Below are 25675 nucleotides of genomic sequence, written 5' to 3' on the forward strand. Positions count from 1 at the left end.
TCTTTTCCCAGGCCTTATTAGCTATGTGCCCTTGGGTAGGTGAGTGCCTGAGCTTCAGTGTTCTCACCTTTAAAATGCAGTTACTGGCCGGGCACGGTGGCTCACGCCTGCAATCCTAGCTCTCTGGGAGGCCGAGGCGGGCGGATCGCTCGAGGTCAGGAGTTCGAAACCAGCCTGAGCAAGAGCGAGACCCCATCTCTACTATAAATAGAAAGAAATTAATTGGCCAACTAATATATATAGAAAAAATTAGCCGGGCATGGTGGCGCATGCCTGTAGTCCCAGCTACTCGGGAGGCTGAGGCAGCAGGATTGCTTGAGGCCAGGAGTTTGAGGTTGCTGTGAGCTAGGCTGACACCACGGCACTCACTCTAGCCTGGGCAACAAAGTGAGACTCTGTCTCAAAAAAATAAAAAATAAAATAAAATGCAGTTACTGTAACGCCACCAATGTCTCCCGGACCACACCAAGATAAAATGAGACGTTATGCATAAAATACCCGGAAATAATGGTAAACACTCAAGAAACGGCTACTATTTCTATTGTTAGAAACAATCGTAGTCGTAATCATGATGAGGATGAGGATGATGATGTTAAAGGCCCCGTGGAAAATCAGCTAAGTTCTCTGTCTCCCTCCGCCCCTCTCCACTCGGACAGCCTCTCCCGGTGGACACAGGAGCAGGCTAGGACGTGTTGGTCCACTCTTCCTTCTGCTGCGTTCTCAAGGGGATTAACACACCAGCTCCCAGAACCCTCCTGCAGCAGGGTCAGCAGGGCAAAGAGGCAGCCGGGTAGCGCCCAGTGTCCTTGCAGCGGCCTTCAAGGCAGAGGCCAGACCATCTGCACTAGTTTCCCATCGCTGTGAAAGAATACCTGAGACCGGGTAGTTTATGAAGAAAAGAGGTTTATTTAGCACGCAGTTCTGCAGGCTGGGAAGTGCAAGGCATGGCCCTGGCTTCTGGCGAGGGCTTTTGTGCTGCCTCATGACATGGCGGAGAAGGCCAAAGCGGAAGTGGACAGGCACAAGGGGCTCCGTGGCATGATACCAACCCACGCTTGCAGGACCTAATCCATTCCCGAGAGAACTAACCCACTACCAGAACAGCACCAAGTTACCCATGACCCAAACTCCTCCCGCTAGACCCCACTTCCAACACTGTCACACCAGGGATCAGACTTCAATGCATTTTGGGGACAAAAAGTCATATTCAAACCATGGCACCCTCGAGACAGCCAGAGCTTCAAGCTTCCCCACTCCTCTGCTCTCAGTCTGGACTGAGATTCTCAGATGACGAAGCAACAGGTCTGGGCACCATGGGTTCAGAGGAGCCAGGTGGGCCCTGCAGACACGAGGAGCACAGGGCTAGGGGCTTAGCATGGGGCGGTTTGCAGGGGTGACCAGCTAGCCACCCTGCATCCAGCCGCCTTGGCCTGGCCTCTTGCCACATGCCCTCTCCCAAGCCGTCCATCTCTGAGCCCTTCTCAAGCCTCTCTCATTCCCAACCCCCCGTTGCAATTTTGCCATATTCTGCCAACCTTTAATATTATTAATATTTCTTACCCCTCCTTATCTATTCTAAAGAGCATTTTTTTTCACATTTTAACATCCAAAGGTGAGCTGCCTCTTGCAGACAATGTCATCAGGTAATCGCTACAGACTAAGTGGCAGCTGTAACGCAGTTGACATTGCCTGCAATGTGCAAACTTGGTTGAAATTCCTGCTGGAATGACTGGACAACAGTGATGCCTCAAGGTCCCCTCGGCATAGAGGAAAACGCCTTCCAGTCACCCCTTGCACCACCAGTGGGAGCACCTGCCCTTTGGGATAACTTTAAGTCACCACCACAGCCTCTCCTGCCCCCACCCCTGCAGACAGGCTGTTTTCTCTGCCTGGAACGATCCCCTCTCCATGGCAAGGTATCGGAACTACCCCCTTTGCAGTCATTTGTTGCAGCGTTATCCTAAAACTTAGTAGGATGCAATAACCATTAGATCATGCCTGCAGACTCTGTGGGTTTAAATGGCACAGTGGAGACAGTTTGTCTCTGCTCTGTGATGTCTAGGGCTCAGTTGGGAAGATGCATACGGCTCAGGGCTGGAGTCTTCCGAAGGCTCGTTCCAGCAAGCGCCCAGCCCTGGGCTGTGATGACTACTCACATGGCAGCTCCAGGCTCCTGAGTGCTCAGCAAACAAAACAAGAGTTGCATTGCTGTTTATGACCCAGCCTCAGAAGCCCCACAGTGTCACCTCTGCCATGTGCTATTGGTTAGAGCAATCACAAGCCTGCCAGACTCAGTGGGAGGGGCAGAGACTGCCACACCCCGCTTCACCTTTGATGTGAACCTGTGGCACCAGCCTGTGGTTCTCTGTAAGTCACCTACCATGACATGCCTCACAGTTATTGCCACTTATTACATCTTTCATAGTCTAGCTTCCCCTCTAGACTGTGAGCTCCAGGAACCTGACTCAGATCACGTCACTCTTCTGCCCCAAACTTCCCAGGGGCTCCCCACTTCACCCACGGTAACAGCCAAAGTCCTAACGACAGCCAGCAAAGCCCTACACAATTCACTCCATTACCTCTCTGGCCTCGTCGACTCCCCCTCCCCAACCCTGCTCGAACCACCCAGCACGCTGCTGTTCCCTCCGCCTGGAACTCTCTTCCAGCCAATGACTGCATGACTGCCTCTCACTTCCTCCTGGCTGTGGTTCAGGTGTCGCTTATCAGAGAGGGTTTGAACATCCTGAGTGAAACAGGAGCCCCCACCCCACACAGGTGGGGCCCCATTGTTCTTCTTTCCCACTTTATTTATAACATAATACACACACACACACACACACACACGTATTTTTCTAATGTGCTGTTTCCAGCACTAGAATGTGGGCAGGGATTTGTCTGTACCCTCCCTATATCCAAGCCCCTTGCAGGGTGACTTAGAGTCCATCCTATCAAAAGTGGATTCTCTTTCCTGACCTTTGAAATATGACTTACCTTGTGACTTGCTTTGGCCAGCATGCCTTCATTTAACCAATAGAAGTGATCTGTGCTACTTACAGGTTAAGAGGCTTGCAGCTCCTGGGCCCCTTCTTGGAATCCTGACACTGTCACGTGAACAAGCCCAGGCTAGCCTGCTGGCTGATAACTGGTGGGCAGTCCAGTGGGCTCACTGCCCAAGCCAACAACTAGCTGACCATGAGACACCTGCACGAGGCCACCTGCACGTGAGCAAGTCCCACCAAGATCAGCCCAGCCCAGCCCAGACAAGCAAATCACCCAGCTGATCTGTAGACTTTTTGTTTTAAACTGTTGAGTCTGGGAATGGTTTGCTATGCGGTATTATTTGTGGTAGTAGACAACTGATCTAAACAGCCCAATGCCTGGCATGGAATTATGCTCAATAAATATTTGCAGCACAAATGAATCAACAAATGAGAAAAAGGAAAACATTCACCTTATCGGTCACTTAATAATGACCAAGCACACCAAGTATCACGTTTGACAAATATTTGTTGGATGAATGAGCAAAGAGTGACAGGTCCTATTATGCATGGGGGGGGGGGAGACTGTAGAATCAAGCAAGACCTTTTGTCTTTCAAGGGCTTCAAAGAGTATCTCCCGGGGCGCATTGGAGGGAGGGTTGCAGCGTTTAGTCTCTAAGGAGCTGAAGCTTGAATCTGTCTTGACTGGGAGCGTTAGGCTGGCTATGGTTGGGGGCATCTGCGTGAGAACACAAAGAAGTACTGAAGGAGAAGGGTCTTGCAACCGCAGGAGAGAGGACTCAGCCCTGGTCGTGAGGCTCTGGGCCTGACCCTCAGGTCAGCTTCATACAGCTTCCAGAACCCTCTACCACCCCTGACGCCACCTCTCTAGGCATCTGTAAGCCCCACGGCTGCAGATGTTTCAAACTGGTGGCTGTCATCTACTTCTGAGTTGTCTGGAAAGCTCGTGAAAATGCAGAATCCCAGACCCAACTCCAGAATTACGGAATCGCAGTCCCCAGAGGAGGCATCCAAGAACCTGTATTTTAAAGGAGTTCCACACTGTCCGCACAGGCCCTTGGACACAGTAAAGGAAGGGTGACCTGTGCCCTCACCAGCAGGTGAATGCGAGGTTAGAACAATGGCTTCTGGGACAGAGAGGACAACAGGGAGGATAGCTGGAGCTGTTCAGCTGCCTCATCGAATCCTCGCTACCCCCTTGGGAGGTGGGTTATCATACCCATTTCACGGAGGAGGACACTGAGGCTCAGAGAAAGTATCCGAGTCAGCCTGACTTTGTATCAGGGGTGTCTTGCTTGCACCCCAGAGGAACCCACTTAATAAAACACTTTGTATTTTGTTCCCAGTGTAAATGAGACCACAAGGTCATTTTAGGCTCACATGCTCCTAAAGGTCACGCTGAAGTGACGTAAAAGCACAGAATACTCGAGCAGCCCTCCGCCAGGTAGATCCAGGTGGAATCCGCAGAAGAGCCAGGATGTGGGAGGTTTTCTCGTCTAGCTCTAAGCAATTGAAGTAAATTAAACATCTTTTTCACGGCCAAGCTAAATGTTGTTTTCAAGTTTGGAGTTTTGTTTGTATGTATACATTTGAAATAAATTTGATAATTAAGCCACAAATGTTCCCAGCACACTTGGGTATATTTAAATTACAGGCATCTGATCAAATGGAGAAAAATCACAAATATGGGCATAAATGATGCCTCCTTTTCTCTCCAATGCCTTTTGCAGCACTCAAATGGGTCTGTCAGCTTAATGGCCAATTCCAAGGATGCCAGGAATGGGGGAGGTTGGCAAAGAGATGACAGGAAGTGAAACCCCGTGGTGAAAACTTGTGGTTCTTTTCTTTTAAGAAAACATTTCATCTGCGCCTGTAATCCATCACAACAAGCCAGTTTTGAAAACAAAAACAAGCTGGCAAAAGGATTGTTTGTCTCTGCCTAGCTGGCGGCACTCCATACACACTGCCAGCAGACAGAGCCCCTTTGTTCCTGCTCATTGTGGGAAAAGGCTTCTGGAATCAGGGGGTCCTGGGTTCGAATCTCCCTTGGCCCTTGCTGTGGGGCCTATCTAGGCAAGCTGGGGCCTGGTGTTCACCCCGCTGTAGTCTCTGAATAGTAACGGCCAATCCATTGTCAAAAAAAAATACAGATTTAGTACAGAGACTTTTATTAGAAAGGATGATTGCAAGGGGGAAAGGGACTATTGCATCAGAGAGAATGCTGTGGCCATCGGGTTAGACAAAAAAGGCTTTTCTCTTACGGAAAGACAGGCTAGAAAGAACCAGAAAGTGGGATGAAAGGGCAGCATGATGGATAGTGGGTCAGAGAGCATCTTACCCCGAGGCCTGCTGGTAGGGGGCTGTCTGCTAACTCAGGCTAAGGGTGGGCCAAAGTTCAGGGTCCTGGAGGAAGGACAAAAATCTTAACCAAAGTTTGGTTAACAAGCATTTTGTAACAATGGATTAGCGGGACTATTGCCAAGCTCAGGCTCAGCTGCCGCTGCAGAACCAAACACAAGAGGAGAGGCCAGTGTCGGTAAAGTGGTTTATTCAAGACCGGGCAGTCTGAGGAGATGGCCAATTATTGTCTCAAAAGCCATCTCAGCTCCTTTGCTTACCGAACAACTTATAAAGGGAAGGGTACATGGACTGGTGGCAGAAAGCAAGCTTTGTGATGGTTATCGGCAAACAATAGGCATCTGGTGGATCTTGTTACCAGCAGTCTGAGGTTGGCCTATTCTGGACTCTAGATCTGTTTTTCCTCAAAATCACTTTCTAATCTTGTGCCCAGAAGCTGTGTAAGCAAGCAGCAGGTTAATTATAAACTTTTAAGACAGAATAAGCTGGAAACAGACTGGAAGAAAAATGGCTTCCGTTTCGCTAGCCGAGCCATAAAGCCTAATAGTCCCTGGGGTGTGCTTATAGGACAAGCAGTTCAGCTAATCACCTATGCGACAAAGAATGGGATTTTGGCAGTCCCTGTCTCATCTTGTCTTAGGTAAACAAGCAGAGCATCTCAGTCCTATCCGGGAGGGTGATGCTTTGCAGTGAGCTGTTTTCTGGGACACAAAAGGGTATGAAGGATTCTTTTTACCTTCGCTGTTTTCTAGGGGCACAGAGTTCAGGTAAAATTCAACATTGTCACCACTCAAGGGAGGTAACCTAGTGTGGCATGTAAGCATGTAGACTCAGGACCTGTGATTGCTGTGTTCAAACACCAGCATCCATTATGAGCCTGGGGTTATGAGAAATTTATTTTTTTATTTGGTTTTTTTTTTTTTTTTTTTTTTTTGAGACGGAGTCTCGTTCTGTTGCCCGGGCTAGAGTGCTGTGGCATCAGTCTAGCTCACAGCAACCTCAAACTCCTGGGTAGCTGGGACTGTAGGTGCGCACCACCATGCCCAGCTAGTTTTTTTATTTTTAGTCTTGCTTTTGCTCAGGCAGTTCTCGAACTACTGATTTCAAGTGATCCTCCCTCCTCAGCCTCCCAGAGTGCTAGGATTACAGGAGTGAGCCACCAGTGCCCAGCCTTATGAAGCCATTCTGTACTTCCTCACTCAACTGGTGATGATCATGATCATTATAATAGTTAGCTACGATTTTAATATTTTTAAAGTGCTTTAACACATTAACTAGAATCCACTAATTTGTTAAACCAGCCTTGAACAAACCAGTTTCCTACTAGAACTTCAAACCCAGTGAGCACAACTTTCTCTTGCTGCTGTTCAATGCTGCAAAAGTCCTGCATACTTAGACACCACAGGAAGAGTGTGCTCAAAACACAGAGGTCCTACTGAGCCCCGCACCAATCAGCATCAAGGTAGAGGTGGCAGAAGCGAGCCCCGTGGCCACTTGTCTGCCACTCCGCATTGCAACCCAGGTCCTTCTCACTCAAATGGCCGTGGATGCTACATTTCCTCGTGGGTCCAAATTCTGGATCTGTTGCCTTTCTCCAAAAGTACAAGTAGGCGGCCACTTTATTTCACCGAGCCTCAGTTTCCCTCTCTGTTGTTAGGCTTAAAGAATTCACCCTCCCCAAACTTCCATCCAAACCTCCTATAAAACCCACCGCTCTCCCCTTCCTAGGGGTGTATTAGGCAGGTCTAACCTTTGACAGACCCCTAGGGAGATAAGGAAATGAAAGGCAAGAGGAGAACTTACTTTCCTAACCCTCCGGATTGTTTGAAAATAATTTATTTGCTCCCCCCAGAAAAGCCCTCTATAAAACCCAAGGCTCTCTCATTTTTTGCCGCGGACGCGTTTTTTGGCCTCCACGTATCTGCACCCAGATGCTCAAAATAAACAGCACTTTGTTACACCTGAGGCTTCCTGAGTCTCTCCCTCTCGGCTCCGGACCTAACATCTGTAGAACAGGGAGAACTAACAATCGCACTTGCAGGGATTAGGTTAAATTGTGGGTATGAAACTGCCCTGCACGTCACGGGGTGGAACAAGACACGGAGGGAACGGGCCAGCAGCCCCTGGGTCGCCTCCACCCTCCCGCCTTTCAAATGGGAGCGGGGGCGGGGCCACAGCATCAGTCACTCGGCGCTCCTCCAGGCACGCGATCAGACGAGCGCGGAGAGATCGATACTCATCCTGCTAGCCTGACTCCTCAGAGCGGAGACCCCGAGTGCTCAGACCAAACGCGATTAGTCGTCGCCAGCCCCGAAGCGACTTGACACCGTCCGAACGCGAGAGGTCAGTTTGAGCAGCTCGAACGCGCGGGACTCGAGTGGAGGGACCGGGCTGGGACGGACGGCGCAGGCGTCCGGTTAAGGGGCGAAGTGAGAAGACAGTCTCGCGCGTGCGCCTTGGAAAGCCCCGGGGAGGCTCGGGCCAGCGCATGCGCATGGAGAACGCAGCTTAGGCCTCTCCCCTCTGCGGCGCTACCCGATAAAGGCAAGGCCGCGCGCATGCGCATTGGTCTTCCATGGAAGTCGTTTCGCGCATGCGTGAGGCCGGTCTACGCCCTGTTGTGCGCTTGCGCAATTCTTGGTGTCGCGCTGGTGCCACTCTAGTGCGCTTCCGTGATTTTACTATTCTTGTTATGTTTGTGTCGACCGTTGGCGACTGGCCGTTGCTCCCGGGCTGCGTGGCCTTCGTTGTCGGCCTGCAGCTGTGGAGCCGGCGGGTCCCGAATGTAAGCCGCGAGAAACGCAGCCCCGGAAGGCGCGGGGAGGGAAGGGGCCCGAGGGCTCGGCGGAAGGCTGGCGTGGGGTGCGCGGGGACCGGTGCGGCCGCCCGGAGGAAGGGTGTTGGTAACTCCGCGTGAGTTAACGCTGAGCTTCGGGGTCGCGTTTCCCGGCGAAGGTGGGTCACCGTGCTCAGCAGGGTTGAATGGAAGCCAGGGTCGGGACGTGGGCCGGCGTTGGGGCCACATCGGCGGCCCAGACCCGAGACTGACTATAATGGCCCTTAGAGGGCCAGAGGGACCCTTCTGCGGCTGAATAAAGCTTTCTGGGAAGCGACCCAAACCTCTCTGAAAACTTTTGCGAAGCTCTTGAGTTTGCACAAGTTCCGGGAGTACTGCAGTGAAATTGAAGAAATGACAAAAGTGTGGGCAGCCTGTTCCCAGAGGCCAGATACAGGCCGATCTGTCCCGGAATCTACTTTGGAAGGCTCCCTCGTGACCAGCATGGTGCTCTCAGAGTGCCATGAGAGCCTCTGTGAGCCATGGTGAGGGTCTCGAAGAGGTCGTTTCCCCCACCCAGTTTAAGGACTACCCTGGGAGGTGCTTTAGAGGGGCTACTGTTTAAAAATAATTTAAGAGAATTCTGGGCTGACAGTGGGGGCTTCTAGAGGGTGCTATATTATAGCCAACAGGAACCCACTTTGCCTGTTTACTAACAGCAAATCGAAGGCCAGTTTGCATGGTGAACTCTGGGTGTTGAATTTGCAAAGTCCAGACCTGAGTCCATTCAGGCTGCTTTATGCAGCGTGTACTTGGCTCCTTTGTGTTTAATATGACCAGCAGGAAGCCTTTTATAAGCCTTATCTCAGGCCCATTTGTAAGGCCAAGACAGAGCCCATCCAGAGGTTAGCTGTACCTCTGGTACAACCTTTATCTGACCACGTTTCCAAGATCATTTCATATACCAACAGACAAGCTATTATGTAAGGAGCTTTTAGGGGCTGAATTAAGTCCACTGAGAAAAGCAGTTTTATGCATCCTATACCTGATCATCCTCTGTAACCTGGCCTGTGTCATGAGACTAGTGCATGTGGCACTCTGGAAGACCAGTCTGCAAAGCCAGGACACAAGACACTCAGGCTGTTTCTATACCTGACACCCCTAACCGCCGTCAAAAAAAGCCTATGACCAAGAGAGGAGGCATTTTAAGGCCAGCACCTGTTTAGTTCTGGGAGATCAGCTTGTAAAGTGAACATACAAGGTCACTTGGACTTTTTCACGTGGCTTGTGTGTAGGTGTCAGTTTGCCTGGAATAGCCCCAGTGTTTTACTTTTCCAGGCACAAATATTAATATAGCATCCTGGTTTAGATGATATATAGTTAGCCCAACTACACCTGACTACTAGAAGGCTGTTTTTACAACTTAGAACCAACCCTTTTATGTGGAGCTCTGGGAGGCCAATTTAAAAGCCAGCCTATGGTGCCACAGTGAAAGACTCGCACATCTTACTCTTTTTTTCTTTTTCTCTTGCAAAAAACTGGCAAATCACACATGTTATTCTTGACTGCCTCTTCTGGAAGGCTGTTTAATATAACCTTTTATCAAAGGCAATTCACTGAGGAGTTCTGTGAAGCCAATCAATAAAGCAAGGTCTTAAGGCCACCCACACTGGTCTCTTCCTCCGGAAAACTGCTTGATACAGCTATCAAGAAGCCTTTTTCTCAGACCAGTTCATGGGGGATGCTGGAAGGCTGATTTGTAAAGCCAGTCATTGAAGGCAGTTTCGTGCAGTCTGCACTTGACCTTGCCAGGAAGGCCATCTCAGGTGGCTGGGCCTGTGAAGGCTGCTGCTCGCAGCCCATGTGAGGCCACCACCACTGGAGGATTGTTTCCCGCAGCCAGACTAAGGCTCATTCTCCTGTGAGGCCATTTCACGTGGCTGACAGGAGCTAACATGAGGCTGCTTCCTGGAGGGTTATGGGTACAACAAACAGTACACTTCATGGTTGTGTAAAGAAACTGTGGAAAACTGGACAAAATCCAGTTTCACCTGGCCGGAGACAAGCCCCAATCTATGGGAGGCCAGTTTTTAAAATGGGTCACAATGCCACTTTGGAAGATGTTTCATACCCTAGATCAGTGCCTCTCCTGAAGGCTGATGTGGCAACTTTAAAAGGCCAAGTCGAGAGAGATTCAGGGAAGCCTGTGGAACCAGGCCAGAAGACCAATGGTGGCCAGCATGCCATTTCGCTGTGGAAAGTTTCCTCATGCAAACACAAGGCCTCAGAGGAGCCTAGTGAGGCCTTTGAGGAGGCCATTTCACATGACTTATACTGAGGCAACTTGAAAACAAGCTCATACAGCTGTCCTGAAGCTTCTGTCTCTGGAAGGTTGTCATGCAGTGTCAACATACCCAGATACCCCAGGATAGTCTTCCCATCTCAGGGTCCTCATTCTTAATAACATCTGCAAAGTCCCTTCTGACATGTTAGGTAACATAGTCACAGGTTCTGGGGATTAGGATGTGGGCATCTGTGGGGGCTATTAGAAATAATAATAGGCGGCAGCCTCCCCATCTTGGTGATGCTGTTTAGCCCCTGCGCGCGCTGGAAATAAATCCTCTTGCTCTCTTGCATCAAGCCTCTGGACTCTGAGTCTTTTTGGGCGGTCGTCTCTCTCTCCCAAACGGGCTGTACATTTCTACGGCCCAACATTTGGGGGCTCGTCCGGGATCGGAGAGGCGACCCCTCTTAAAAAGACCGGTGGCACCAGGCTTGGAGGTAGGCAGACTCCGGAGTTGTCCTTTATGTTTGTCTCTGTGTTGTATGTGATGTGTCAGTTTTGAAGTTTGAATTTGGAACGACAGGGTACTAACTCCGTGAGGAGGAAGTTCCTCTGGACCAAGATAGGGTTCTTGGCGGCCAGAAAAACTGTCGCCCTGGAGGACGCTCCAGGGATTAGGGGTGACCAAGTGGCCTTGGTCGACTCCATTTGTTTGCCTGCAAGTTGTTGCAGGATTGGGCAAGGTAACCCTAGGGTAAGGTATCGTCCTTTGTCTGTGTTTGTGTGCAAAAGCAAGTGGCTACGGTATTTGTCTACTGTCTGTGTTGTCGTCCTTTTCTCTTTAATTCTCCTTTTTACTCATCCAGGAATTATGGGCCAAGGGAAGAGTATTCCTCTCTCCCTCACCCTGACACATTGGAAGGAAGTACGAGACCGGGCCCACGACCTGTCCGTCATCATCCGGAAGGGCCCCTGGCAGACGTTTTGTGCCTCTGAGTGGCCCTCCTTCGGCGTGGGGTGGCCCTCAGATGAAACTTTTAACCTTTCTGTTATTTCTGCAGTGAAAAAGAAAATCTTTGTACCGCACCCCCAAGGACACCTGAATCAAGGTCCCTATATCATTGTCTGGCAGGACCTCACCCAAAACCCTCCTTCTTGGGTAAAGATGCTGGTGCCTCAGCCTTCTCTCGCCCTAGTGGCCCAGACGGCTCCATCAGATCCAGCTCGGCGACCTCTACCCCTAACTGATCCCCAGGCAGAATCCCTCCTCCTGGAATCTCCCCCACCCTATGTCCCCCAGTTGCAGAAGTGTCCCTTGCAAGTTCTCGGAATTGGGTAGTGGTCGTGCAACTGGTTGTGCAACATGGAGCTACTGGAATTTCCCCACCCTAAACTCCCCGGCCACCTGCGTGTGGTCTCGCCCCATAAAAACCCTAAGCTTGAGAGCTTCGGGGCGGCAGCCTCCCCATCTTGGTGATGCTGTTTAGCCCCTGCGCGCGCTGGAAATAAATCCTCTTGCTCTCTTGCAAAAAAAAAAAAAAAGAAATAATAATAGGCCGGGCGCTGTGGCTCACGCCTGTAATCCTAGCTCTTGGGAGGCCGAGGCGGGCGGATTGCTCAAGGTCAGGAGTTCAAAACCAGCCTGAGCAAGAGCGAGACCCCGTCTCTACTATAAACAGAAAGAAATTAATTGGCCAACTGATATATATATAAAAAAAAATTAGCCGGGCATAGTGGCGCATGCCTGTAGTCCCAGCTACTCGGGAGGCTGAGGCAGAAGGATCACTCGAGCCCAGGAGTTTGAGGTTGCTGTGAGCTAGGCTGACGCCACGGCACTCACTCTAGCCTGGACAACAAAGTGAGACTCTGTCTCAAAAAAAAAAAAAAAAAAAAAAAAAAAGAAATAATAATAATAGAAGTTACTGTATTCGGGCAGGCTAACCACTGTAACAAAAATCACCAACACTTGGTAGCTAAACACAAGTTTATTTTTTGCTCAGGAAGCATACCAGCGTGGGTATTCCTGGTTGGGTGGCCTTTTCAGGTAGCTCTTCCCCAAGTAGCGACTTCCTTCCATCTTGTGGCTCTGTCGTCCCCTAGAGCCTCAGAGTCCCTCACTTCCAGCCAGTGGGTAAAGAAGTGAATGGAGGATCATGTAGGAGGTGGGAGGTGTTTGTCAGCCAGGCCTGGAAGTGGCAGACATCCCTGCCATCCACATGAGCTGGAACTTGGCATGGTCACATTATATTGCAAGGGAGACCTCAGACCTTATTTAAGAAGTCTCTAGGGAAACCCAAAGACAGCAGGGTAGGCTAAAACACAGAGGAAATTTTAATATTCAATACCTGCAGCTACAGCAAATAGTAAACAAGGCCTAACTCCTAGCAAGTGAGACTGAGAAATGTAGTCTAACTGTGTACCCAGGAGGAAGACAAAGATTTTGGTGAACATAGAGCAGGAGCTGGCAAACTACATGTGGCCCACCATCTGTTTTTGTAAATAAAGTTTTATTAGAACACAGCCATGCCCATTTGTTTTCATATGGTGTATGTGTATGGCTGTTTTCATGCTACGATGGCAAAGTAGTAGCAACCATGACTGTGGCATGCAAAGCCTAAAATGTTTAATATCTGTCCCTTTCCAGAAAAAGTTTGCTGACCTTTAGCGTAGAACATTCTCTGCAAAAGTATGATGGTCCCTATCTCTTATCACCAAATGACACTGGGGATTTAACCACTGTTGGGATAATACCTAGATCAGAACAGCACAAATAGATCATCATAACTGTTTGTGAGCAGTAGAGCCCATTCACGTCTTAGTACTTACTCCTCATCCATATAATGGCCACCATCCATATATGATACCAAGGCCACCAACTATGACATTGTCCCTTTTTGTATAGGTTTTGTGTATTTCCAGGTTTCTTCCTGGGAAGCTAAGGTAGCATTCCTTCAGTACCTTAACTGAGTGCTTAGTATAAGCCAGACTCTGCTGTTAGGCTCTAGGGAAACAGAAATAAGACCTGATCTTGTCCTGGAGGAGCTCGCAGTCTGGTGTTGGAGAGACACACGTGTAAGTGGATACTTGTAGTACATGGTGCTATAAGGGAAGCTCAAGGGCTGTGGGAACACAAAACATGGTCTGAGAGTCTTGGCAGACTTCACGAAATAGGGGGTCATTTAAGATGGGCCTTAAAGGTTGGGTAGGAGTTTGCCAGGCATAGGAGGAGTGTTGGAGGTATTCCAGACAAGGACAATACGTGGTGTTTCTCTCTGAAGAAACATTCCTGCAATGCTCAGGGTGCCAGGTATTGTGGCAGGCCCTGAAGACACAGCAGTGACCCCAGACAGATGTAGGCCCCACCCTCGCAGAGCCTCTGCCTGGCAGAGAAGACCACTGTCAAACGCTGTTACAGCTGAGATGCGGGGTCTGTGCCTGGTCTCTAACTCTCGTCTCCTCCCCCTGCAGGCACTCGTCCGGCCGAGCTGGCGGTGGGCCAGATGGGTGAAGCCACCCGCCATCCTGGAGACCCCCTGGCAGGAGCAGGTGCCCTCTGGGAGGCCCTCAGGGCACTCCTGCCGGACACTAAAGAAGACCTGAAGCTGGACCTTGGCGAGAAAGTGGAGAGGAGCGTGGTGACCTTGCTGCAGCAAGCCACCGCGCTCTTCTACGAGGGCCGCAGGGACGAGTGTCTGCAGAGCAGCGAGGCGATCCTGGACTACTCCTGGGAGAAGCTCAACACGGGGCCGTGGCAGGACGTGGACAAAGACTGGCGACGGGTCTACGCCTTCGGCTGCCTTCTCAAAGCCCTGTGTCTCTGCCAGGTGCCCGGGGATGCCGCCGCCGTGGCTGCAGCCCTGAGGGTCTGTGACATGGGCCTGCTGATGGGGGCGGCCATCCTTGGGGACGTCCTCCTTAAAGTCGCCGCCATCCTCCAGACACACCGCCCTGGGAAAAGGCCCGCCCGCAGCGCAACCCGGGAGCAGCCCAGCACAAAGGTACCTGGGTGAGCTTGTTACCGGGCACACCGACAGTCCCACACCCCTGTCCTGGAAACATCGCGTCAGCTCTCCCCTGGGGCGAGGCCGCGTGGCATGCAACCCCTCTGTCTGAAAATAGCATCTCCCTTGATTTTGGAAATGGAGCAACTCTATTTTGTAAAAAAGGAAAAAAATTTTTTTTTCAGTTTCTGCAAAAGCCATGCCCTTTCAGGAGAGAGGGAGGGGGGAGCTTTGTGGTCCCTGAGAGAAGCAGCTTAAAGGGATTGTGTGGGCGAGAGCTGCCGCCAGCCATGTCTGGCAGCTTTTTCTTGGTCTGCTTGTTGACGTATCACCCAGGCGAGGTGATACTTTCTGGCTGCCCCGTCTCCGTGCTGCTGAGTTTAGATGAGGCGCTACAGCTAGCTGGCCTCTGCTCACAGGGCCACTGTCCTGCCCCTCGGGTCCGTGCGTGTGCCCTACTGGTACGTAAGTGCCTGTGCCAACGAGCGCCCGCCAGGCCCAGAGCGCGGTTTGCTCAGGAGCTTCCATTCCCGGGGCTGACACGCAGGCCTCACTCGAAACACCCCTGGGCAAGTCACCAGCCTCCTTTGAGCCTCAGTTTCCCCATCCAAAAAATGGCAGTCATTGTCCTGACCTCCAGAAAGAAAAGACTAAGAATGCACTCGATGTTGGGTAGTGGAATTATGGGGTATTTGTGACCTTTTTCTAAATGTTATCATAATTTGCTACAATGAGTATTACTTTTATATAAGAAATAATGTAAATGGGTGCCGTTAAACAGACATGCATGTAACCAAAGTTAAAGGAAATCCTACAAACAGGGAAAAGACATTTTCAGCAAATCTGTCAGAGAGTGAGTATATCTCTATTATGTAAGGAATTATACAAATCAATAGGGAAAAAAATACTTGAGTCCCAGGAGGGAGACCAGGAACACGAACAGAGTATTCGCGAGAAGGAAATAGATCTGTTAAACAAACCTGTGGGAAAATGTTCAACCTCACCTCTGGTTAAAGAAATAAAAGAGATGCAAATAGCAAAACCAGTGAACCAGCCATTTTTAGCTATTCAATTAGCAAATGAGGTTTTATGTGGTACCCACTGTTGCCAAGGTACCGTGGGGCGGAGGGCATGGTGCGTTGGTTGAACGTTTAGTGGGGGGACAGACTCTCAAGGCGATCCCCTTGGTGTGGGGCGGTGTGTTAATAGCAACGGCGGCTCTGGAGTCAGCCTGCCTGGGTTCAAAGTCCCACGATGCCACCCCCTGTCTGTGACTCGGGCAAGCGTCTTGGCCTCCCTGTGCCTCTAAGAGGGGCGTTTACCCAGCAGCTTTTTAGAGCACCAGCTGTGGCCCAGATGTGCCAGGCTGAGCGTACGGCACAGAACAGCCTGGACCTGCCCGCCTGGAGCTTACATTCCAGGGAGGCTGTAGAAGAGTTTCTTCTCTTGGGTGGGGGAGGCTGCCTCTGACAGGATGGCCGGGCCCATGCAAGGAAATGGCAGAATTTATGGCAGAATTTCTGTGAAAGCAATGTGTTAACTTTTAATTGAAGAAACACTTTTTAAGGAAATAGTAAAGAAAAGCACCTTGAGCTCCCAATGAGCAAATAGTAGTAGCAGCAGCAGTAGTGATAAAGGCTGTGATTAATGTCACCTGTGTTGTGGTTAACGACACCTAAGCTGTCCTACCACCCAAGCAAATTCCTAGTGGAATGCCTCTGACTTCAGCTTTCTGAACTCATTGCCATTTTTTTTTTTTTTTTTTTTTTGAGACAGAGTCTCACTTTGTTGTCCAGGCTAGAGTGAGTGCTGTGGCGTCAGCCTAGCTCACAGCAACCTCAAACTCCTGGGCTCGAGTGATCCTTCTGCCTCAGCCTCCCGAGTAGCTGGGACTACAGGCATGCGCCACTATGCCCGGCTAATTTTTTTTATATATATATCAGTTGGCCAATTAATTTCTTTCTGTTTATAGTAGAGACGGGGTCTCGCTCTTGCTCAGGCTGGTTTTGAACTCCTGACCTTGAGCATCCGCCGCCTCGGCCTCCCAAGAGCTAGGATTACAGGCGTGAGCCACAGCGCCCGGCCTCATTGCCATTTTGTTTTGTTCTGATTTGAAACAGAAAGCAAAGGATGACCACGGTTCGATTCCAGATCTGCAGTTAGAAAGAGCAGTGCCCCGGCTTCACTGTCCGTCCCTCGAGCACTTCCAGAAGCACTTTTTGGCCCCACAGAGGCCTGTGATCCTGGAAGGTGTGGCTGACCACTGGCCGTGCATGAAGAAGTGGAGGTGGGTGGTCGCCGAAGGGCGGCGAGGTCCCCAGGGATCCCCGAATTTCTCCTCCCTCCCACCGTGCCCAAGTCAATCCAACTTGCAGGCTCTGCACTACCGGCCCTTAAGGTTGGTTGCCAAGGGGTTAAACAAGAATTAAAAGCAAAGCCTCTGAATTTATGCCAGAGGGTGTAAGATTCTGCCTTCTACAGCTAGCTTGCCCTAAGCCGTTTCTTAATGAGTCCCTAAGTGGCAGTCTTAGGATAAGTCTATTATGCAGTTTTGCAGGATCTTAGGACTTCCCTGGGCCCTGTGCTAAGCTGGGAAGTAACCTGAGAGACAGCCCCTTCCTCTCACGGCATCTTGTGCTATATTGACAGTGGGGAGATGTGACCAGGCAGCTGGAAAGTGGCTGTGGTGCCACAGCTGTGACCCATTTTGGAAACGAGGAGGTGTATCTCAAGGAAGGTAGACGAGTCAGCCTCTTCCGTAGTAGTTTTGAGGAGGGGGAGGTCGCCACTGGGCTCGTGCGAGGAGGGTCTCGACTGCAGGCACCGTCACCACAGCAAGCCTTCGTTTTACTATGGGCCAGGACAGGCACTTGCCACCCCAGCTCGGGAACAGCGTGAGCAAAGAGAGGTGCGGAGGCTCCTGGCCAGCAGGGACATAGAGCAGCCGGCAAACCGGATGCACTGGATGGGTCCGCAAGCCACACAGCACTTTGTGTTAGCCGTGGACCTCGGGCAGGTCGCCGCACGCTCTGTGCCGGAGTTTCCTCATCAGTGAGGTGGGGGCAGCGTTAGTCTCTGCACCATGAGGTTTTATGAGGATTGATCGGAGCCACATGTAAAACACGCTTAGCCCCATCCCCAGAAAGTGTCCGCGGTGACAGTGCGTTTGTCTCCGGTAGCTTGGAGTACATCCAAGAGGTCGCTGGCTGCCGCACCGTCCCCGTGGAAGTGGGTTCCAGGTACACAGACGAGGAGTGGTCCCAGACGCTCATGACGGTCAGCGAGTTCATCAGCAAGTACATCGTGAGCAAGGTTTGTCGTGGGCCCATCCCCAGTGCCTACAGGGGCGACTGTGGCGCGTCTGGGCAGACGCCCCCGTGCGTTGCAGTGGGAGGCTTTGGACAAGTCGGCATGCAAGTCTGTGGTCGGCAGGACGGCCAGAGCGAGGCAGGCCAGACAGGGACTCACTTCCGGTTCCCTTTCTTGGGTACAATGCAGTGGTGTTTAGTGTATTCATAAGATTACGCAACCATCGCCACTATCTAATTCCAGAACATTTTCATCATCCCAAAAGCAACCCCACACTCATTCGTAATCATTTCCCGTTTCCTCTGCCCCCTCCCCAGGCTGCCCATGATCTGCCTTCTGTTTCTGTGGCCTGGTGAACTCTGCACATTTCATATAGACGGAATCACGCGACAGGCGGCTTTCTGTGTCTGGCTTCTTTCACTTCCCGCGGTGTTATCCAGGTTCACCTGCCGTGGCATGTGTCCAGGCGGCATGTGTCCGGGCGGCATGGGTCCGGGCATCGTGCCCCGTCGTGTGGGTGCACCGCATTCTGTCCGTCCGTCCCTCCGTGGATTACTCGGGTTGTTTCCACTCTTTGGTTCATGTGAAAGATGCTCTGTGAACACTCTCATGCGAGTCTTTCTGTGGACGTACCTTTTCATTTCTTCTGGGCGTGTGGTAGGTGTAGAATCGCCAGGTCACATGGTAACCCCCATGTTTAACTTTGTGAAGAACCAGCCGCCAGACCGATTCCCAGAGCAGCTGCGCCACTGTAGCATTCCAGACCCTTGACGGGGCGGGGGTGGCTTCCTCCTCCTGCGACTGGGGCGGAGCGTAGAGATGGTGGAACCGTCCCGTCCGTGGGCTGAGACCAGGGGAGCCTGTAGCGGGGGCTGTGTGCCCACGGTCTCGGCGGCTGTGCGCCCAGGGTCGCGGGCCCATCACAGTGCGAGAGTGGGTGCCCTGCAGACTTCCACACACTCCCCAGGCAGCCCCGGGCCCAGGAAAGTTCTGGTGGGATTAATCATGGAATTGCCGCAGAGTCCAGATCAGCGACCGGGCTGGTTAGGAGATGCCCCATCAGCCTTTGCAGCATTGTAACTGCGCACTCCTGAGGGACCACTCGGAGCCCCTGCCCCTCAGCCTGACTCCCCCTCCTCCTTCAGCGCTCACAGACAGCTCTCCCTGCTGCTCCCCTACCCTGTCCCCTCTGCTCAGCCCACTGTCACCTGGAGGCCGGGAGAGGAACCCTGGCCGGAGAATGTGCCACGCCCACCTGTGCCTTTGGGAATAGAGCTGGCTGGAAAGGCCCTGGCTGTCGCCCCCTGGTGGAGGAGCCTGGCTCCCAGAGCAGGAAGGCCCAGCCAGAGGGGCGTGCACGGAGCAGGGGACGTGGCTGTGGCGTCCAGCAGCACAGCACTCTGTCCCCTGCTGCCCCTCCCATCCTCAGCGTCCTGTCTCTGGGTTAGTTAGCCGGAGGTTGCCACACCTAATTCATGGCATCATCATGAGGATTAAAACAGGTAAAGGTCTCAGCACAGCACGGCCAACCCGCAGCTAATGTCCGGCGCAGGAAACCCGTGAGGGTGGCGATTGTGGCAGAGCGGGCTGTCCCGGTGCTCAGCACAGGGGCTCATATGTTGTGAAGTGTCAGGAACGTTCTGGAATGAAAGAGAGGGCAGAAACCCAGAGAGCCTCTGGGGAACCCTAGAGAGGGACCTTCAACTCCTTTCAAGTTGTTTGCCTCAGAGCTCGTCAGACGAGGGGGGAGAGCTGCCCAGGGCCTGTCTGCGGGAACCTCTCGGCCTGGGGCCCTCTTTGCAAGCACGGTCTTCTCACCAGCTGACGGCAGACGAGTCCACAAAACGTACCTCCCGGTGCAGGCCGAGACGTAGGAAGACGGTACTCAGGCTAATTGTTGGTGAGAGTGCAGATGACCGAACTTGGTGGAAAGTAGCCTGGCAGAGCTATTAAAGTTTAAAATACACATTCCCATGACTCAATTTTTCTACTTTCGGAAGCCTATACCACATAAATATGAGGACCCGTATATTAGGCTGCTTGCTGAGATGCTGTGGCAGAACAACCCGAATGTCCACCGGTAGGGAGATAGTTGAATGAAAAACGATGTATCCTGTTCATGGAACATTACGTAGCCACCAAAAGAATGAGTCAGATACGTGTGTGCTGACCTGAAGAGCTATTCATGGTATATCATTAAAGCAAAAAAGCAAGTTGCAAAGTAATACATATAGCATGATCCCATTAAAAACAGATCCTCATGTGTCTGCAGCCCCTTCATTTTTCATTTGAGGGGATAGCCTCAGGGGGCCAGGGTGACTGGTGACTCGCTCAGGGCACCATGGGTGGCAGGGGCAGTGCCAGATCCTGAGTCTCCTGCCCTGCAGCCCCGCCCTGCCCCTGAGGGTGCTGGTCATGTCTGCCCTGGATCAGAGGAGGGGACCACGTAGGATGGAGTGGAGGGCTGTCCTTTGGTGGCAGGGAGGGGCCAGGGCTGGGGTTAGGGAGGGACACGCCAGAGGGCATCTGTCATGACTAACAGGCTTTCCCTGTCCCCTCTGGTTCTTCTCATGTGGATTAGCCAAGGGACATCGGCTACCTTGCCCAGCATCAGCTCTTCGACCAGGTGAGTCCGAGCTACGCTTCTCTGTCCTTCCCCGACCCTCACCCTGCACAGGCTCTGACACGACAGGGCAGAAGAGCTCAGTGTGGCAGGAGCTAAGCAGGGGAGGTGGCAGGTGAGGCCTGCGAGGTAGGCAGGGCCTGGATGACAAAGGGTCATTTTCCTGATGTGACAGAAAAATGCAAGGGCTTGTCACTGCTTGGAGGATCACTGGCCGCTGTTCAGGGATGACTTGAAGGGGGTGGCTGTGGCAGAGGGAGACCGGCCGCTGTGGCGGTGGCCCAAGGAGAGGTGATGACTGGCAGGTGTAGGGGTTTAAGGCACGTGAGAACTGCTGGCCCCTGGGCGTGGGTGGCTGTGTGGGCCGGAGGGGAAGAGGGCAGTCAGGGAAGACTCCTAGATTCAGGACCCCAAAATGTTTATAGATGAAGCTGGGAAAGCCAGGGGGGACATGGCTGGTGTGGTCCTACCAGGCCTGATCCCCCTGTGGCGGGGCACAGCAGGGGGACCCAGGGAGGCAGCACTTGACAGCGCCCGGCTGCGTGGCCGGGACTGTAGCCAAGCGGGGGCTAGGGCCCTGTCTCTGCAGGCTCCGGGGTGGGAGCCTCGGAATGTTGCTCAGCTGCCGCGTCCGCTGCTCCGGCCAGGGCTGTGCTCACTCCTGGCGCTCACAGAGGACCCGCTAGCAGGACAGAGTGACTGCTGTTCTCCCACACCGACTTGTCATCCGTGCTCGTCACGGCAGACCCCTGCTGTTGGCCAAGACACGGGAGCCCACGTGTCCCCCGTGTCCCTCCGTGAGCCCTCACCTCATCCCTGCGCCCCCAGCTCCTCCTGGAGCCACACTCGTCACGGAGGAGCCCGAGCCGGGCTGCGTGTGCCCGTCCCACGTGCCGGGTAGCTGTGGCACTGGGTGCCCCGGCAGCCCTGCCCGAGAGCGCCCCTGTCACCACATCCTCACCACCACAAGGCGTTATCGCATTTTTAGTCTTTACTTATTTGATTAGTGGGAAACAGTGACTCATGGTTGATTTAATTTGGGTTTATTTGCTAATGAGACTGAAGCCCTTCCTTATATGTAATTTGTTTTCTGTATTATCTGGTTGTGTTCTTCGATTATGGTGTCATTGTGTCATTTATGTATTGCGATCTTAGCACTTTCCTTATTAGTTTGTATGAGGTCTGTATATTAACCCGCATTCACTGCGGTTAGTTCAAATAAGTTCCCTAGTTTGTTGGTCTTTATTGTCATTAATTTATTTAAAATGTATGAATTGTGATTTCTTTACCATTGGTAAATTTTGGAAAATACTCCTCTCCAGAAATTTAATACGTATTCCATCCCATTTCTTTTTTTTTTTCTTTTTTAGAGACAAGGTCTCGCTCTGTTGCCCAGGCTGGATTGTAGCTTATTGCAACCTTGAAATCCTGGGCTCAAGTGATCCTCCTGCCTCAGTCTCCTGAGTAGCTAGGACTATAGGTGCCCACCATCACACCTGGCCAATTATTTAATTTTTTGTAGAGGCAGTGTCTTGCTGTGTTGCCCAGGCTGGTCTTGAACTCCCAGGCTCAAGCAATCTTGCCTGTGCCTCCCAAAGGAATTACAGGTCTGAGCCACCACACCTGGCCTCAATCCCATTTTCTTTTCATTTTTCTTCAGTTTGATTTTTTAAAATGTGTTTAACTCTTTAGAAAATGACAGGGTGGTTTATATTTAAGTATAAAGCACTGGTAGGGGTTTGTTTGTTTTTTTTTAAAGGAAACAGAATGAAATTACAACTCTTCCCTACTGATACTTGTTTTTTAAATTGTTTTTAAAATTCCTATCCACTAAAATATGGATATGGCCGTAGCATGTATTTGAGTCCTCTGTCAGATAGACAGGTGACTTGCGGTGTGGTATGTTTCGTGCTGGTCTCAACCTCCCCTGTCTGCTCTGACACCCGCAGATCCCAGAGTTGAGGCAGGACATCAGCATCCCTGACTACTGCTGCCTGGGCACCGGGGAGGAAGAAGAGATCACCATTAATGCCTGGTTTGGTCCCCAAGGCACTGTCTCCCCACTCCATCAGGACCCGCAGCAGAACTTCCTGGCCCAGGTCTTCCCCTGCTCCTGGCCCAGCCACGTGCTGACCACACATCATCCACCTTTAAATATCAGGCTCTTAAAAAGAGAAATAAGAACCACTGAAAGGAATGTAGACAAAAATCGAAACCGAGAGATGGTGCCAGGCCTGGTGTATGATCCTGTCTCCAGTCAGGGCTGCTTCCTAAAGTGGTGTCTTGGACTGCGCTCACCCCCAGGTCCCCAGGCAGGGGGAGCGTTCTCAGGAGATGCAGCAAGTTCCTGGCATGGCGCCCCAGGCTGCCTCCTGCCCTCCCCCCGCCTGCCATCCCTGGGGACCAGCTTCCGAATAGGGAGGGGCCAGCAGGGGAAGGAACTTTCTGTCACTGGATAGGTTCTTCCTACCCGGACAGAGAAGCAGATGTGTTTGCTACAAGGAGAAGGGCCTCTGTCCACTGTTGTAAGACCACCTTGCTTTTCATAGGCAGAGAGAGAGGTTTGATAAATAACATTCTCCTAGCCCAGCCTACCAGTCCAAAGACGCAGTGCGGTAGAGGCCAGGAGCTGGGCTTCGGGAGTCAGCCTTCCTGGCACAGACACCAGCTCTGTCACCTGTCAGCTTTGTGAGCTTAGGCAGTTCATTTAGCCTGTTTGCCTCAGTTTCCTCACCTGTGAAATGGGGATGAAGGTAAACCACCCCAGAAGGTTGCCGTGAGGATTGAACGAGTTAATATACAGAAAGCGCATAAACAGTGCTTGGCACATCAAGTGTTTCATTATTGTTGGCTCCAATAAGGAAGTTACTGATTCGTAAACTATTCGGAAGGAAGACATACAGAACTCTAATAAGCATGTGTGTGGTGGGGCAGGGTGGACTGGGCGCAGGGAACAGCATGTGGAAAGGCGCGGGGGTGAGGGAGAGTGTGGGGTCTGGGACCCACAGACCAGCCGGGCAGCAGCGGGGGGGGGGAGGCCACCAGCCGACTGATGGGGTCTCTCTCTTCCCAGGTGATGGGGAGGAAGTACATCCGGCTGTATTCGCCGCAGGAGTCGGAGGCTTTATATCCTCACGACACGCACTTGCTTCATAACACGAGCCAGGTGGGCATGTGGCACCCAGTATGACATTGCAGACCCTCCCCTTGTCCCCTCCCCCGGTCCCTGGAGACAGTGGCTTCTTTTGCTTTCTTCAGGTGGACGTGGAGAACCCCGACCTAGAGAAGTTCCCCAAGTTTGCCGAGGCACCGTTCCAGTCCTGCGTCCTGTCCCCGGGAGAGATCCTGTTTATCCCAGTTAAATACTGGCACTACGTGCGGGCTCTGGACCTGAGTTTCTCCGTCAGCTTTTGGTGGTCGTAGCCTGGGTGAGAGCTGAAAGGGCCCGAAACGCAAACAGCCATCACTGATTCAGTCGTCCCCTGCTCTGCCCAACCTGGCGCCAGGTCTTGGAGTCTAGGGACAAGCACAGCTGAACCTGTGCCCTGAGGAAGCCATTCCTGCCCAGGGGCTGGGCCGCAGCACGCGGCAGGCGCAGAGCGGGCAGAGTCCCTGAAGGACACCCCAGGCAGCCCAATGCAGCCTACAGCATTGAGAGGCCTCACAAGTCCCGCAGACGGGCGGCCCATGCAGTGGTGCGACACGGGCTCTGCCACCACTGCTGCCCTCAAACCCCGCCTCATGCCTAACTGCGGTATGATTTGGCCAAGACACCTCCCTCCACTGTGCCCGTGTCTCCTCTGGAAAGCAGGACTCAGGAGGTGGCATGTGCGGCGGCAGCGCCCTGCTGCAGCGGGAACCTCAGCTGCTGATCCTCAGATCCTTCCTTCCTCGCCGTGACCGAGCCTGTGGGACGCCGCAGCCCGCAGACTCTGGAGAGCGTCCAGCCCCAGCCACGGCAGAGGGTCCTCACTACCGTGCTCAGGAGCTCCCCCTACTGCTGGGCAGCGGGAGCCTCGTGCCGGCCTCCTCGCTGAGGGGCAGCCTGCCCGCAGAGACGCGCATAGGTCTCTGGCTTGATGAATTTTCCACTGTGCACACACCCACTACAGGTCCCAGAGTGAAGAAACCACCATCACCAGCGCCTGGAAGCCCCCTCTTGTCCCCTTCTAGACGCTGTTTCCCAGGAGTAACTACACTTTAGGGGAGGCTTAGGCCAGGGAGAGACCTGGGCTTCAGGCGTCTATAAACTTGTTTGTAAACAAAACACACTGGTTTGTTTTGTTTATGTTTTGGCCATTAAGACTTTCCCTAGCTCTCTGACCAAAGACAGGCATGTCCCCCACAGCAGGCACCAGAGAAGCCCCCTCCCCACTGGGCAGGAGAACCAGAGATTGGTCATTTCTACAGTGTTATCTGGAGTTTGACAACATCCATCACCCAAGTGACCGTGATGTAGAGTAATTCATTCTAAACCAAGCACAAAAGAAAACATTTAAAATCTAATAAAGCTAAAAAAAATGTTATGACTCGCTAATACTCAAAGATATGCAAATTGAAACAAAGATACCAAATTGGCCAGAAACTTCCCAGCTCTCACACCCACTGTAGCAGAGGGTGGGATGTCCTGCTGGCGGGAGCTTAGCCTGGCTGGAGTTTTGTAAAAACTCAGAACCTTGAACATTTGGGCATACCTTGGGGTCTAGTGACCCCACTGCTGGAAACCCATCCTAAGGAAATAGCAGAAAGACAGGCAAGGATGCTTGTGCAGGATGACATCGTGGCACCAGTTGTAATAACAAGAAACGAGACATCCTGAATCGTGCCGGTAAGAAATGGCCCATCGGTACAGAGGAATATTATTTAGCTATTAACACTCAGAAGTCTTAAAGTCATGAAGAAATGCTGTGTCATGTTGAGTAAAATGCACTACATTCAGATGCTACCTGTATACGTGTGTGCATGTGCACACATTACCACACGTGTGTGTATATATGTGTGTGTCCCAAAGATATATTTGTGTGTATCCCAAAGGAAGTGCTCCAAATAAATTGTGGGTATGTTTAGGCCAGTAGTAACACTATGGATGTTTTATTTTCTTTAATATTTCTTACTCTGTATCAAATCTTTTCAATAACATAAGCAGGAAAAAATAATTTTATTTTAAAAATCATTTGTTCAAGCAAAATTTCCTTGCTGCCTGTTGTGGGCAGCATAGGAGGCACCAGGGAGAGAAGAGGACATACCCCCAGAGGTCGGGGAGCACTCAGCTTTTAGGGGGAGATGGCGGCTCCCTGGTGATCGCATCCCTGGGTGTGGGAAGTG

The 25675-nt window shown here is 51.8% G+C and overlaps 1 protein-coding gene across 5 annotated transcripts; it reads left to right on the forward strand.

Moving 5' to 3' along the window:
• The first annotated feature begins 7579 nt into the window (after nt 1-7579).
• KDM8 (lysine demethylase 8) lies at nt 7580-25428 on the forward strand. Of its 5 annotated transcripts, XM_075995195.1 has the most exons (9): nt 7580-7700; nt 13886-14415; nt 16539-16705; nt 17598-17730; nt 20309-20353; nt 22300-22449; nt 23424-23516; nt 23609-23778; nt 24162-25428. In XM_075995195.1, exons 2-8 carry the CDS (start codon nt 13918-13920, stop codon nt 23771-23773), a joined length of 1251 nt encoding a protein of 416 aa, XP_075851310.1. In that variant the 5' UTR covers nt 7580-7700; nt 13886-13917; the 3' UTR covers nt 23774-23778; nt 24162-25428. The 5 variants fall into 5 exon arrangements, with proteins under 5 accessions (XP_075851310.1, XP_012635569.2, XP_075851311.1 ...); XM_012780115.3 differs by having other exon boundaries at nt 23609-25428; XM_012780116.3 differs by lacking the exon at nt 7580-7700 and adding an exon at nt 7991-8142 and having other exon boundaries at nt 23609-25428.
• The last annotated feature ends 247 nt before the right edge of the window (nt 25429-25675 follow it).

The sequence above is a fragment of the Microcebus murinus genome, chromosome 19 (genome assembly GCF_040939455.1).
Source record: "Microcebus murinus isolate Inina chromosome 19, M.murinus_Inina_mat1.0, whole genome shotgun sequence".
NCBI classification, from domain to species: domain Eukaryota; kingdom Metazoa; phylum Chordata; class Mammalia; order Primates; family Cheirogaleidae; genus Microcebus; species Microcebus murinus.

Bases quoted from the DNA above. Each gene is read 5' to 3' on its own strand.
- KDM8 (XM_012780115.3), top strand. From the start codon at position 13,918: ATGGGTGAAGCCACCCGCCATCCTGGAGACCCCCTGGCAGGAGCAGGT. The intron at 16,706-17,597 runs GTGGGTGGTCGC...TGTCTCCGGTAG, and splicing joins CCGTGCATGAAGAAGTGGAG to CTTGGAGTACATCCAAGAGG. The intron at 23,517-23,608 runs GTGGGCATGTGG...TGCTTTCTTCAG, and splicing joins TGCTTCATAACACGAGCCAG to GTGGACGTGGAGAACCCCGA.